The sequence below is a fragment of the Astyanax mexicanus genome, chromosome 16 (assembly GCF_023375975.1).
Source record: "Astyanax mexicanus isolate ESR-SI-001 chromosome 16, AstMex3_surface, whole genome shotgun sequence".
NCBI lineage: Eukaryota > Metazoa > Chordata > Actinopteri > Characiformes > Acestrorhamphidae > Astyanax > Astyanax mexicanus.
In genome coordinates, this window is record NC_064423.1 from 39,181,282 (window position 1) to 39,196,991 (window position 15,710).

Consider the following 15,710-nt stretch of genomic DNA (forward strand, 5'->3'; position numbering starts at 1 on the left):
TCAGTCTAAAACCCGCCCCTCAGAATCGATTTTGGGACATTTTAAATCGATTCTGAATCGTAGTAAATGAGAATCAAGATTCTTATGTGAATCGATTTTTTGGCACACCTCTACTGTAAAGCATTTATGACTGATTTTATTTTTCAGGAACTGTCAGGCTGTCCTTTTCCTTACTGATACTGATTTAAAGATTCCCTATTTAAATGTTTTGCCTTTGTGTTTGTTTAGTCCAAGCTGGAGGACTACAAGACGAGGAAGAGCAAAGGCGAGCAGCTGAATCAGGATCAGCTGGTTTGTACTGCACTTTTTTCCCTTCTCTCCTTTCAGCCCTGATTGTTTAAGTGTAGATTAGCGATTAGTTTTAGTTCTTTAGCATAGCTGGCATAGTTGTAGTTTCTTATTCAAAGTGGTGTGGTGTTGAAAAAAATAACATGGTCATAGACCATAGGAGTTGCATTTTACTCTGTAGTCCATGGTATATGTCCAACCTGTTTTAATAGCAGAAATCTCCATCATATTCTATGATTAAGATGAATTAGAACAAAAAGTTACGGAATTTATGAGTAGACTATTTCTTTGATGTAATAATGAGCTTTAATAAATTCGATACAGTCGGAAACTATGTTAGTGTGCCTTTTTAAATGGAGCCACATTTGTAAAAAAAAAAAAAAAAAAATCATGTTTTTGTGAGATAAGCAGCAGAGCTTAGTATGTTGGTTGCACCCATGACAAATTTGCCTAATCATCTCAGCCAGTGCCAAACAGCTTATTATTCTGCCATTGACTCATTTTTTTGGTGTTTGACAACCTTCTTAGGGTTTTGTCTTCTTGGTGTGCCCACTTTGTGGCCTGTCTCTAATATCCCCCATTAAATTGAACTTTAATGGGCTTCAGTTTGGAGATACTGATACCATGGCTACACACAAATAATGCCCAGATTTGGTTTTGGGGAAAAGCAGTTTGAAGTTGCCCTATTGCACATGATACAGCTTCTTAACGCAGACACTTACTGACCACTGTGGCCCATGCTCACAGGTGTTGCCAATTGGGTGCCAATCAGGTGCAGCACCTGGGGGAATCAGAAGCTCATAACAAGTGTTAAAGCAGGAGCAAAATATGCTCATTGTTTCAATCCACATCCCCAGCTTTGCTGCTCATCTCACAAATATATAATTGTTGCAAATGTGGCTCCATTAAAAAGCATTAAGAATTATTACAAATAATTGTTAAAACAGATATCCTCTACCAGTAAGTTCCCTTTTTTCCCCTTAAGTTTATTTACCCATCATAAAATATGATGGATTTTTTTCTATTTAAAAGAAAAAATTAAGGTTCGAGACATACCAGTCTACCGATTAAAGTGCAACTTCTGTGATCTATTACCATGTTGCGTTAACAATATTTTTGTTGTTACAATGCTTCTTGGTAATAATCTAGCATTTTCTTTTTTTTTTTTTGCTATGTTTGTGACTAACCTTATAGGTTCTGTGTAAATATCTCTACTGAGAATCACTTGGTTCTCTAAATACGAGGTTTTTGACTCATGATGCTCCGTTCTCTGTAAATTATTCACCTCTACATACATGTAGGATTTGATATTAAAATATTTACTACTTAAAATCATGACTGCATGGTTTGTGGTTTATTTTGTTCAGTAGTGTTTAGGTGATGTTAAGAAATGGGTGTGTGAACAGCCTAAATTGATTTTAAGATTTGGCCCACTTTTACCTGCTGTGTTAACATAGCCATGGACACTTCTAGCCAGATGTCACCAGTCACTATCCTGACAGCTGTTTGGCTGCCAGTGGAAGTCTTTAAATAAGTGGAATTCCAAATAGTGAATTAAAGAAGACTGCCTAAGAGTCTTTTAGCATAATCTCAAACCATCAGCTCAGAAGACACTTGACACTGATTCAGTTGTTTCTTCCCTAAGGACAAGAACCTTTAAGGTGGTTGTGAAATGAAGAATAAAGCAGGATAACAGTCCTGACCTTAACCTTGTCAAATATATGAAATTTGTTGGAGTTGTATCAGTGGCAGAAGCCAAGTAATGTAGCTGAACTCTATAAATTCTAGAAAAAAGAGTGGGCAAATATCCTTCCAGGAACTTGATGACTGACTATTTTGATCATAGTTTGCCATGTGTTTTCTAAGCTTCATAACTGAGGATCAGAGTAATGTTTAGATGAGATGATTCAAATCATATCAAACAGCAAAACGAGCCAGTACAGTGCCAATGATTTGTTGCGTTCAAACTGCTCACAAAGGACATGTAGTGATTTTTCTTAAATTATTTTTTAAATTTTTATTTTAACCATTATTTTCAGACCTATTCTTAACGAACCTAATTAATTGTTAATCTGATCTTTTCTTTAGGAGGCTTTGTCCAAAGCTCAGGAGGTGTCACACAACCTAGAGTTTGCTCGGGAGCTGCTGAAGAACTTCACGTCTCTGAATTTTGAGGTATGTTCCACGTGTAAAGCCTTCAGTTAGGGCTGCCATGATGGCAGTTTTTGTCTAGATAATAAACTGTTACATAAAATAGTCTGAATTAAAATATTTGTCACTAGTGTAATTATAGTGTAATAGCATAGTAAAGCAGTTACACCATTTTAAATGCCTAGACCCTTTAATTAAGATTTTTCTGACATTTCCTGTTATATATCCTAAAAGGATAAATCAGAAAACATTAAGAATGGCCTCATAAATGTCAATATTGAGATTCATAGTATATTCTTAATTAATAATGCAATGTAATCAATACAGCCCTACCTTCCCTAACCTTAGTTCTACATAGACTAAGGCCATATCCATATTACCACCTGCCTACTTACACCTATACTGTACTTAGTAACACCTTAGAAACCACTTGAGGCCAATTTATACTTCTGTGTTTAACCTATGGAGTAGCCTATGCATATCCAGTAAGAGTGCGCTATGCAATGGACAGTTAGATTTCTGCATGCGTATATCAGTGGCTCTGCGTTGCTCTGCAGTTTAAACAGCAAAAGCAGGAATATGTGGGCGGGAACACGAGGCCTGTTGGACCAATCACAGCTGCAGATGTCCACATTGCGTAGGGAGGTGCATATCGAGCTACGGCGTAGGGTACGCAGCGACTCAGAAGTACAAATTGGCCTTCAGAAACATGGCAACCAACACAAAAGCCATAGCAACACCTTAGCAGCCACTTAGCAACATCGTATCTATCAATCATCCATGAATCAGCACTGCAATCACACCATCAGATTCTCCAGAAACTCTAAAACAAGGGGTAAAGGCTCCAAATGAGAAGTGGGGTTGGGCTTAAAGTTAAAGAGCATTTGTATCTATGCTTGACTAACTGTTAATTTCCTGCAGATCCAGAAGGCAGTGAAGAAGATGGCGAGGCGGGAGCAGCTGAAGCGGGAGGAGGTGGAGAGACGGAGGCTAAAGGCGGTACTGGAGGTGCAGTATGTGCTGGACCAGCTGGGCGAGGAGAGCGTCAGGCAGGAGCTGAGGCAGCCTGCTGGGAGTGGCAGCGGCAACGGGGAGGAAGGACCTCTGCTCTCCGAGGCTGAACTCTCCAGCCTTGACGAGTTCTACAAGCTGGTTGGACCAGATCGGGACCCCAACGTCAGGTAATGCAGCTAAAGTCATTATAATGAGCTTGTTTGAATCCTGGTCCTGTTGCTTGCTATCAGCAGCTGGAGCCCTGAGAGAGCACAATATGTCTTGCTTTCTTTGGGTGGGTACAGTAGATGGCGTTGTTTCTCCTCATCACTCGTAGGGTGATGTGGATCAGCACAAGGCTGCGTCTGTGAGCTGATGTATCAGAATCGAGTCGCTGCGCTTTCCTCCGAGCGTTAGCGCTGTGATGCTACTCGACAATGCTGCATCAGTAGAAGTTCAAAAAGACTGAGTTTGACTTCACATGTATCGGAGGAGGCATGTGCTAGTCTTCACCCTCCTGGTGTTGGGGCATGATTAGTGATGGGGCAGTCCTAATGAGTGGGTTGGGTAATTGGCCATGTAAACTGCGAAGAAAAAGGGGGGTAATGTTTAGAAATAAAATTATTTTAAAAGGGAATTGATTGAGCTTTTTCTTTCTAACCCTCATTTTTATGCATTACTGTATTTCAGGTTGACTGACCAGTTTGAGGAGGCCTCTTTGCATTTGTGGGAGCTGTTAGAAGGAAGGGACAAAGCTGTGGCTGGAACCACATGTAAGTTTTGGTCATATGTTAAAGATCAACACCAGTGGCCTTTTAGCCCCACCTCTTTCATCTATTCAAAAACAGCACAATTATTAAACTTAAACCACAGAGCCTGTTGTGTTTCGTAGGCCAGTCTTTAGGTCTGTATTCTCCTAAACATTTATTTGCGTTTTCTGCTTTAAGAACACCTGTATTGCATCAGTAAAGAGCTATTTGGGGACCTATTAGCATTAGCCTTTTGTTAAATGACCACAGCTAACAGTTAGCTTTTGCCAATTTTAAGTTGGGCCTTTGGTCCATGCTAATAAGCTACAGGTGTAGATGATACAAAACCCTTACCTCTGAAATAAAATAAGTTATTTACATTCTTAAAACTTTGAGGGCTTTGAAGACTCTGTCCACATTTTTACTTTTTCGTTTCAGATCCATAGCAGGAATCATCCCAAATTGTGCATGTTTGACAATTGAAAACAAAATCTTAGACAATTGTAAGTTTAGGAAAGTGACATTTTTGATTTTCAATCATTTCTATTTTGACACTAGCAGATTTATTCCAATATTTTACAATATTTTAAAAATAAGTGTTTAAAAAAAAAAAAAAAAAAAAAAGTAGCTGCCTAAAGCCTGGAAATAATAAGATTTTCAGTAGCTTTTCTTATCAAACATAAACGTTTATATTTATATATATATATATATATATATATATATATATATATATATATATATATATATATATATATATATATATATAATGCTTGAATAGAAATCAAGATACAGGCGTATAATATCAGGCAGAAAATCAATTCTCAAATTCCCCCCATACCCAAATACTCTAGCAAGCAGGGGGTTCATAACAAGTCGTACACTATCAAATCACAACCAGCTACCAGGTTGAGTTTTTGCTACGTTTCCAGTAACGCCGCTGGCATGGCTCTTTTATAAACTGCAGTGTTTTGTCTGTGGTGCTCTAATGCTGTGTACTGCAGTGATTTAGCACTCTGCGAAATGGGGTCACAGGAAGAATTGCACTATAGGAGACCATCCATCAGCATGCTCAGCTTGACCACTGGACTGCAGCCGAGGCCCCAGAGGGCCAGCTGTGCCTCTTGTTGCCACACTGGCCTGACTCAGCATCTGGGCATGATGCCCAGGGCCTGCTGAAAGCCCCTCGGCCAGGGGCATCGGTGATGGACAGAGCCAGCTAGAGCATGAGTCTCTAATGAAGCCTCTCTGTTGGGTTAACTCTACAGGTTTACAGCAGTTACATTTTAATATACACTTAAATGTAATTCACACAACAGCAGGGTCAGAAAAAAATGTAACCCACATTTTTGGGGTTGATTTCTTTTACTCTGTATCTGCTGCAGAATTTAAGGTGGAACGGAAAACTCTCTTTACATGAGTAAAATGTATATAAATTTACTAAAATTGACAGATCTTGTTTCACTACTCTAGCAGGCTCTAGTAACACCGAGTGATGGAAAAAATGGAACTAGTCACCAATATTAGCTTGACTAAAACTATAACTTGATTTGGTACTAGTGGTCTAGCTGCACGGTGGCACTCACGAATCACTGTGGACCCAATGATTGAATTATTAAACCAGTTGTTTCAGCTCTAGTTTTTGCGATTTAAGCCCTATTTTTAGTTAAGGGTCACATTAACTGAATGTTTGCAGTTTATATCCTCTAAATATGCATAAGTTTTCTGGTAGATTTTTCTTATTACATTACTTCTTTTTATTAAGGTATAAAGTTACTGTTAAATACATTTTAAGAACATACTACTGCAAAAAATAAATAAGTATATTTTTTAAACATATACATGCACTAAATATGCTGCCCTTTAGTTTTGTGATGGGTATTTGTTGTTACATTACTTGTATTTTTGTCACTTTTTATTGTTTCACTATAATGTATTGCAAAATCAGGGTCTTGGTACATTTCTGTTAAATAAATGTTTGTCTATTTCTTAATGTATTTTTTTTGCAGTAATATATTCTTGAAATTTAATAAAAGAAATTGGGTGTTTCATCATATCGGTAGTGCAAAAATACCCTAAAATATCACGATCTTATTTCAGGGTCATATCGCCCACCCCTAATAAACACCCTCTCAAGTTGTAATTTTTAGTTAAGATGATTTTTAACGTTTTAACATGAATGCAAAGAAGAGAATCAGCAATGGATGGTATATAATCTTCTTTCTATAGCCATTATCAGCACTATTCACATCCCAGCACTACAAGCACATTAATCTCGCTGCTTTTCTCTCACACTGCTGCTTGCTGTTTTATAGATAAAGCCCTTAAGGAGATCTTGGACAAGATCCTGCAAAGTGGGTACTTTGACCGGACGCAGACGCATCAGAACGGAGTGTGTGAGGAGGAGGAAGAGGAACAGCAGCAGGCCGCCCCTGCTGAATCGTCAGAGTGCGAGGAGCAGCCAGCAGAACCAGGTATCAGCTAGTTAAAAACGGATTTTGGCATTTTAAAGCTGTCTTCCAGAGCCTACACTGCATTTCTCAGTTGTTAAAAAAAAAAGGAAAAAAAAATCACGTTTAGTACGACTATTATTAATCAATATGGGTCCTGGAAACACCCAGCACTGCACATTTATTGCTTTACTTTCTTGCAACACGCATGAATTAACTAAATCAACAAATGATATGATTAATCAGGTAATCTACTAATCTGATTAATCATTAATTGATTATTTCTGCCATGCCGACTATCTCTAAGAGGTGAAGTTAGGAACAGGAGCCGTACTCACATAAATCAATCACCTCAGAATGATGGACATAAGATTTAGACTATGTTTAACTGTAAAATGTTCTGATATACAGTGAGAAATGTAAATTGTTGTGTTTAGGCACTTTTGGTGAGTAGTGAGCAGCTCTTAACCCTCAATCACTGCATTTCTGTCCCCAGCACTTTGTATAATGTAGTGCTGTTAAAGTGGCAGTCCATATTGTTTTGTTTCTACACTAAAAGCAGAAGCATTTCTGAGTGGAGAAAATATGGATAAAATATTGTTTAATGGTACCAGTGTGTTAAAACGACTATCCCTGTTAAGCCTGCTAATATATTCATTCTAAAAACTGGGGTTTCGGGTCGCTTTTCTTTAAGGTGTTTACATACTTTAAACGTCACACGTACAGCCTCTAAAAGAGGATCCGGCTCAGTTTTACTGAACGCGAGCGGCTGGTGGAGCAATGGAGACTTCAGAAGGGGAAACTCGGAGCTCAGTAGTAAAACCAAAGAAACGAAGGAGTGAAGTTTCTGACTGAAATCTCTCTAGTGTTTTAACGCTTTTTATGTTATTACAGAGGGGTCGGTTACTCAAGAATTCACGGAGACCATTGAGGTGGAAGCAACAGAGGTAAGTGTCCATTTTGTGCATTAGGGTTAAATGTGTTTGGCACCTCTAAGAATTGCTGGATTAAATCCCTGCTGTCTTTCTCAGGGGTGGGTTGATGGCATTTCATTCCCACATCACTTCTATTGTGATTTGTCAGCACAGGCTTTGCATGTGTTTGTTTGAAGATTTATTTATTATTAGTATTATTAGTATTATTATTAGTAGTAGTATTATTAATATATAATATAAGATATATATATATATATATATATACAGTAATTGATACATATAGTAATGGTAACAACTTACAAGTTTATTCCTATTATTAGTGTTGGTGTCTTACCAAAGGTGTAGCGCAGCATTCAGTCACCCAGGCCGGGAATTGAACTGCAGTTTCCCACACAATGTGGTTGTTAGCTCCCTGGCAGGTAGTGGTGTTAATCACTGCACCACAACAACCACTACAAAATACAGCAACTCTAGCTTTTCCTCTCCTGTGCCGGTCCTGATGAGAGCCAGTTTCATCATAACGTTTTTAATTATCTTTGAAGGCATCATTAAGTGCAGTCACAAAGTTTTCGGTACTGTATTTTAAAGAAAATTAGTTGTTTTGGTGCTACAGACCTTCTTTTTGCTTCTTCCTCTAGTTTGTAAATCGACAGTTCATTCCAGAAGCTACGTACACCAGTACTGAAAAAGAACAAGGAGGGGAGTGGAGTGTAAGCTCTGAGGTGAGGCCTCCTAACTAAGTGAGTGTATGTATTAACTTGTTTGTTATGTTCATTTGTTAGGAACAGCAATGGTGTTCCCGGGTCTGTTCGACCTGGTGCATCTTTAATACATTTTTTGTTTGGTTTTAGACATCTTTTGGATAATTAAAGTAAAATCCATTATTATTTATTCTATCAATATTTAGTGCAATGATTTTCCTTACCTTTAACAGGTAATGGTTCAACTAGGACAAATTGCCTGTTTATTTAAAAAAAAAAAACGTTCAAACATTTTTTTAATGTCTCTCTATTTCATTACTTTTGAAAGACCTACATTTATAAAACACAGTAATTTTACCCATTTTAAACCCATTTTTAGTCCCACAGTAGGGGAAATTATTTGTTTTTGACTGTACTATGTAGTGAATACACATTAGTACTAGAGTACACTCGATGCACACACTGATTATTCAAGATTATTTAACATTTAAATGGCCCCAATATAAATGATAAAATCATTATCATTTATAACAATTTCTAGAACTGTATATCCGAGATGGATTCTTATTCGCATGATCTTATTGTAAAACTTCATTCTGTCACATACAGGTGGTAAGCTCCCTTCAACAGCAACAGCAGCAACAGCAGCAGCCGCCACCCCAGCAGCCACCGCAGCAGCAGCCACAGCCTCCTCCCTCAGCGATGAGCCCGGCACTGGTCAGCTCCGAGGCGCCGCCACTCAACCCTGTGCTCCCTCCCACTGCGGCTGATCCTATGGTCAGGAAGCAGGCGGTGCAGGACCTCATGGCTCAGATGCAGGGCACCTACAACTTCATGCAGGTCAGCAGCTGCAGTGTTTGGTGTGATGATGAAGAATAGTATGGCTAGAATCGCACAGGCGTGTATTTTAATGTGCTTAATGTGTTCTGTATGTGTTGTAGGACTCCATGCTGGAGTTTGATGGGCAGCCTTTGGATCCTGCTATTGTATCGGCTCAGCCAATGAAATCTGCACAGATGGTCTGTGCACCAGGTAAGGAGGAGCTTAATGTTTTAATACGCATCTCTATAACTCTATATGGACAATCAATTTTACCTGAGGAGGTGGAGTGGTGTTTTTACAGGAGATCTTTACAGTCTAAAATGTATGACTTATGAAATTGGGAGTAGTTTCTTAAAGACACAGTGATCAGTTTTATAATTCACTTATTAATTAACTGTGCTGTACTCGTCTTTTAGCGCGTTTTCACACCTGTAGTTAGTTTCTCTGGTCCGAATCAGTTAATGAGTTTGTTTACTTGGAGCGTTTTCTCGCTCTGTTCGGTCTGGTTTCACAGGCACAAATGCAAACGCAACACAATGCGCATCAATAAACCACGCGAGCAGCCTGTGTCCTCTGATTGGTCAGAGCTGTCTGACACTGGAGTACGTTAAATATAAATATACGAAAAAAGTAAATACAGCGAGAAGATTTTGTGTTCCAGCGCAAATATCTGTGCTTTAACACTGAACGCTGAAACGCTGCACTTTCAAACACAGTGTTTGTTTGTACGTGCAGCACAGATTTATACATAGTAAACAGTCACGCGGCTGTGAGCAGTGAATGCAGCGCAGACGGCGCGTGCATGGACAGTGTTTGTTCACAGCTGTGGTAATTAGCGTTATCTGGCTAATATATCAGTTTAAACTGTGCTTGCTTTATCAGCAGTTTAGCTCAAATAAATGGCTTATATTTAATAGCTGGATCCGATCGAGACCGGGTCACGTTCTCACCACAAGCGAACCGCTCCAGAGTTCGTTCGGTACCGGACCGAGACCACCTCCTCTAGCTGGTCTCGGTCCGGTTCTTTTGATCCGCACCCGAGTGTGATTACTGTTTTCACACCTGCTCAATCGAACCGCACTAAAGTTACAAACAGACCAGAGTTCTTTTTAACCAGACCAAATAGTCCTGGTGTGAAAACGCCCTTAGTTGTTGGCAATTTAGCCTTTTTCGACGATGAAAAGTGTGTAATCACCTGCCTGCTCTGTAAAGTACGTTCTGCCAAACCAATAGGTCAGAACTTAGTGATGCAAAACCGGAGTATCTCCTATAGAGATTTAAAAATCTCTTAAATTGAGTCCAATAATATTCAGAAGTATTCGTATGGAGCAGTTGAGCAAAATTAGAGTTTGTAAGTCGTTTTTATACGTGAATATGTACTCACTTTCTCAGTAAAGAACTTCTCCATCGTCTTTATTGATTAAAGCCAGTTTGTTTACTGCTTAAATTTGCTTAATTTTTTTGTAGAAAAAATTAAAAGTGCAGGTAAGTAGGTAAGATTTGCCTTTTTACTAAAATACTTTTCCTACTTTATGAAATTAAAGGAGTATCCTGGTCAAGTAGTTAATTACTATTTTAAAACAGAGATTTGTAGCTTTTAGCTCCATTTAGCCCCTTTCACAGTGGATGGAAAGACTCAGTATTTCCATTTAGCCCCCGTTCTCTAGCTTTTAAGTCATTTACTGATCTAATGGGGCAGAGAGGAAGTGGGCAGGCTTTCCATAAACTGCTCTGGACATGCAAAAAAAATGCATTGATTGGATGTGCGTGGTTCTCACCCTCTACCAATCCTGCACATTTACACATGCTAGATATTCGCTTGGTGCCTGCGACTTGGCAGCGTTCTAGGAAAAAGGTTGGCGCTTGAAAAAAACTAGGCATAAATTGTGTAGAAAGTATGTAAAAAGTGTAAAAATTGTCAACACTTAATTCATTTTAGGCCTACTATAGTAAAATTTGATTATAGTTTTACTTGATAGTTGATAGTTTTTTAATTTTACTGTCCATATCTGCACTGATATTTTTCTTCATGACTTTACGATTTTTAAAACGTGTTTGAACCCTGTATATAGCAGGATTTCTGGGCTGGTCCCAAATATAATTATTTTTATTTATTTATTTATTTGCTTTTACGTTTTTTTTTGTTTGTTTGTTTTTTTGCAATGCTGGAGTATCTCCTATAGAGATTTAAAAATCTCTTAAATTACGTCTAATAATGTTCTTTAGAAGTATTTGTATGGAGCAGTTGAGCAGAATTAGAGTTTGTAAGTCGTTTTTATACTGGAATATGCACTCACTTTCTCAGTATAGAACTTCTCCATTGTCTTTACTGCTTAAAGCCTATTTTTTTGTAGACAAATAGTGCAGGTAAGTAGGTAAGATTGCCTTTTTTACTAAAATACTTTTCCTACTTTCTGAAATTAAGGGAATATCCTGGTCAAAGCTCCTTCAGAGCTTTGTTGGCAAGTCTCAGGTGTTGTACAGCATACAAACCCCAAATCCATACAACACAGACTTGAAGACCCCAGGTCTCTGTGCCTTAGACAATGAAGTCAAATTCCTTGAGAAAAGCAGTGAAAACTCTTTTTGCACAGGATGCGATGAAGTATTTACTCACGTCAATGTCAACTCATCCAAAATGTGCTCTCAATCTTTTCATGAGATTTATCCCTGAAAAATAATAATTAGGTAGTAATTGCGTTACTCCACCTTCTTGAGTAAAATGAATACTGAACAAAAGTGACTTGCTGTTAATGCGGTTAATATTGCAGGAAACTACATATCAAAGTTCTTGATTTGCTCACCGGTCCTTCCTTTGTCTTGCAGCTCACACAGAAAACAGACTCCCCCAACACAGCACAGTTACTGTACATCCAGAACCCACACAAGTAAGTGGTTCCACTCTTATAATCTGCTGCTGCTGCTGTTCCTGTAAGTCTTATAAAAATCATGAATCCTTTAATTTCTGTGCCTCTTAGGTTCCTATGGTGTCTCCACCTGCCGAAGCATACACCTCCACGCCTCCTCTGTACCAGCCCCCCCACAGCTCAGAGCCACGGCCCTCGGCCGATTCCATTGACCCCCTTCAGGTAAACCAGCTGCCTGATTTTACTGTGATTTTATAAGTGTTCATTGTTCATGTAGGCCTGGATCTATGGGTGGGGAGGGTGGGGTCATGTGTGTTTGATCCGTTGCCCATTCCCTAGGTGTCCATGCCCCTGTCGTCCGAGCTGCCCCCCGCCCCTTCCTCCCAGCCCCAGGTCTTTCAGTCCGTCTCCAAACCCCTCCACAGCGGCATCAACGTTAACGCAGCACCATTCCAGTCCATGCAAGCGGTAGGCCTCGACCAGTCACCCTACGCTTCTCACTCTTCATCCTTCTGTACTGCTATTACTCATCTCTGCTCTGCTCCTCACTCTACACCCTATTTTACTGTTAGCGGGGGGAGGTTCTTTAAGCATTTTCAGCATTGTCCCCTCTTTCACCTTTACTTTAATTTAATTATTACATCTGAGTTGCTTTTTATCTTACATGTCAAACTAAACTTAAACTTTTAGGCCTTTTTTATCTTGAATATATTTGTGCTTAAGAGTTGAATATATATATATATATATATATATATATATATATATATATATAATCGATATGATATAAAATTAAACATTTGCAGCTGAATACGGAGTTAAGAGTAAAATATCAAACTAAAGGAAATCCATAGAAAAGGACACCATAGAAAAGCTAGCAAAAGTCGCAGATATTAGTCTACAGGATATTTATAAAGGATTGGTTTCTTAAATGCTACTATTGACTAATTGACCAATATTGTTAACCTCTGAAGGAACTTGCGTGGAATTATGTAGTAAACAAAGTGATGGTCCTCCTAGGAATCAGGTGTTGTGTGTTTTTTTTTTTTTTGGGGGGGGGCAGTTTTTAACTTTTGGAGTCTCTGGGTCAGTTTTGGATTTTTGGAGTCTTTGGGTCAGTTTTGGTTGTGGAGTCTGGGTGTGGTGTTTTTTTCTTTTTTTTTTTTTGTTGGGGGGGTGTTTGGGATCGTTTTTGGTTTTTGGGGTCTTTGGGTGAGTGTTTTGGGTTTTGAAGTCTCTGGGCGAGTTTTTGGGTTTTGGAGTGTTTGGGTCAGTTTTGGGTTTTGGAGTCTCTGGGCGAGTTTTTGGTTTTTGGGGTCTTTGGGTGAGTGTTTTGGGTTTTGAAGTCTCTGGGCGAGTTTTTGGGTTTTGGAGTGTCTGGGTGAATATTTTTGTTTTTTGGAGGCTTTAGGTGAGTGTTTTTGGTTTTGGAGTCCTTGGATGTGATTTTGGAGTCTTTGGGTGAGTGTTTTTTGGGGTTTGGAGTCTCTGGGCAAATATTTTTGGTTTTGGAGTCTCTGGTTGAGGTTTTAATTTTTTTTTTTTTTTTTTTTTTTGGAGTCTTTGGAATCGTATTAGATTTTCAGCTTCGGGGCCGTTGAAGAACCATTCCAGGTTCTATCCTATGAATCTGAAAGAATGCCAAAAGTAGTTTTAGCTTTGTTGCCAGCTTTGGACAGTTTGAAGAACCTAGAAATATAAAACATTCTAGTATATTTAACACTTTTTGTGGTTACTACAAAATTCCACGGGTTCATATATTACTAGTATTATATTCTGAAAATAAAATTGAAATGAGAATTAAAGTAGGTGTCTCTTATTCTGTTCCATGACAAGACATGCAATTTGATGCATCATGCAACATATGGACATGACCAAAAACTTTATTGCAAAGGCATAATTTGGTCTTTAAACAAAAAATGGACATTACAGTCATTTGAATGAGAGATTCTCTGCTCCACCTCTAGGTCTTCAATCTGAACGCCCCAGTTCCTCCATCTAATGAGATGGACTCTCAAAAGATGTCCAACCAGTACCAGAGCAGTTACACTCCCAGCTTCAGCAGCCAGTCTCCCCACTCAGTGGAGCAGCAGGAGCTGCAGCAGGAACCTCTTCAGTCAGGTGTGTAACTCCCTCTCTCTGAAATGTTTTTAGAAGCATTATTTATTTATTTATTTATTTATTTATTTATGAAATTTAAATGCTTTGCATGATACAGATGCTGTAATAACCCAACTTACCTAAAATAAAACAGGAAAAAAATAACCCTCCTATTGAATACTGATGAGAAATGGATGTACAGTGTAGAACTTGTGTTTAGTATAGATTTTTTTCAAATATAATGTACTGTATTGATATTTCTGCATGTTTTCAGTATTTAAGATCACGTATTTAAGCAGTAATTAAGTATAGAAATCGGCTGCTGCTGAGTAATTAAGATGTACCAAAAACAATAAGAACTGGGTCTGGATCCATATGTACCCTTACTATATATTGTGCAAGTCTGCAGAAATGGTCTAAATTAATTCATGTTTAATCATAAAGCTGTAGCTGTGGTGATCTAATGAAGCGCTTGTGGGTATTTTGTTTTAGTTGTTGGAGCGTTCCACTCTCAAGACCAAGGCATTCCTTCCTCCGGGGGGCACCAGTCCATGCCCCAGCAGGCCTCGGGCCAGGGCACGGGCTTCAGCCGCCAGACCCAGTCCTTCTACAGCAGCAGAGCTGTGCCACGCGCCGGCCCCAGAAACGCCAGGGGGGCCATGAACGGTTACCGAGGCCCATCCAATGGCTTCAGAGGTACACTTTGTCCTTTTAAATCAGTGTTTGTCCAAGATTTTATACTGCATACTAGGGATGTCCTAATCACACTTTTGCCTTAGTCATTTAATACAGATACCGATCAGATCCTTTGGCAATGCAGTAAAAAAGAAAACACAATGATCCCTTAGTTTGTTTTTTTTTTTTTTACATAAAACTTTAATTATTAATACAATGGTATTTTATAACTTGGGTATTTTTTTTAATCACAAAATAAACGTTTACTAAAGAGCCATTTCCAGTTAAATATGCATCTTTTCTTAAACAAAATAAATGTCTAAAATCTCAAGTCAAGTAGTTTTATTGTCAATACTGCATATGTACAGGACATACAGAGAATTGAAATTATGTTACTCTCCTTCCCAATTTTACAGCAAGTACAGATAATAGATATAATAAAGGAGAATGGGAGACACTATGTGTACAATACAGCAGGGACACAATAGACATACATGAGACAAAAACAAGGTGCAGTGGTGTGGGGGAGGAATAGATATATAAATATAAGTAAAAAAAAAAAGAAATAGATATATAATATAAAAGAGTGGGAGACACTATGTACAATACAACAAGACACAATAAACATACGTAAGACAATAATGCAATATTGATGGTGATTGAGATGGGATGACAGTATAAATAGTATATAACAGTAGTGCAAATATGGTATATAGCTTAAGGCTGGTAAAGTGAATGAGTGCGTAAAGTTCTTAAAGTTCACAGTTTATGGGGAATTAAAGTGCGAATTGACAGTGCAAGTATATCTGTAGTGCAGATATTGGGGGTGTAGTGCAAGTCCGTTTGGAAGGGTCCAGTACTTTGTGCATTGTAGTGCAGAGTTTCAGTACTGTATTGGCACTAACTAATACACTAAGGCAAAAAAATGAACTTGCATTTAATAAATGTATTTAAAATTATAGTTTAAAATAAGTTTAAACAATGT

The 15,710-nt window shown here is 38.4% G+C and overlaps 1 protein-coding gene across 3 annotated transcripts in view; it reads left to right on the top strand.

Moving 5' to 3' along the window:
- Positions 1-15,710, top strand: part of caprin1a (cell cycle associated protein 1a) — a 30,726-nt gene that overhangs the window by 8,057 nt on the left and 6,959 nt on the right. For 2 of the 3 annotated variants that reach the window (XM_022670099.2, XM_022670100.2), the window contains exons 3-16: positions 229-291; positions 2,377-2,463; positions 3,361-3,620; positions 4,123-4,205; positions 6,494-6,652; positions 7,523-7,575; positions 8,202-8,285; positions 8,874-9,104; positions 9,206-9,296; positions 11,913-11,974; positions 12,065-12,175; positions 12,293-12,421; positions 13,918-14,071; positions 14,543-14,746. In XM_022670099.2, coding sequence (XP_022525820.2) covers positions 229-291; positions 2,377-2,463; positions 3,361-3,620; positions 4,123-4,205; positions 6,494-6,652; positions 7,523-7,575; positions 8,202-8,285; positions 8,874-9,104; positions 9,206-9,296; positions 11,913-11,974; positions 12,065-12,175; positions 12,293-12,421; positions 13,918-14,071; positions 14,543-14,746 — 1,771 coding nt within the window. The remainder of the gene's footprint in view (positions 1-228; positions 292-2,376; positions 2,464-3,360; positions 3,621-4,122; positions 4,206-6,493; positions 6,653-7,522; positions 7,576-8,201; positions 8,286-8,873; positions 9,105-9,205; positions 9,297-11,912; positions 11,975-12,064; positions 12,176-12,292; positions 12,422-13,917; positions 14,072-14,542; positions 14,747-15,710) is intronic. The other variant, XM_022670101.2, reaches the window with a different exon arrangement.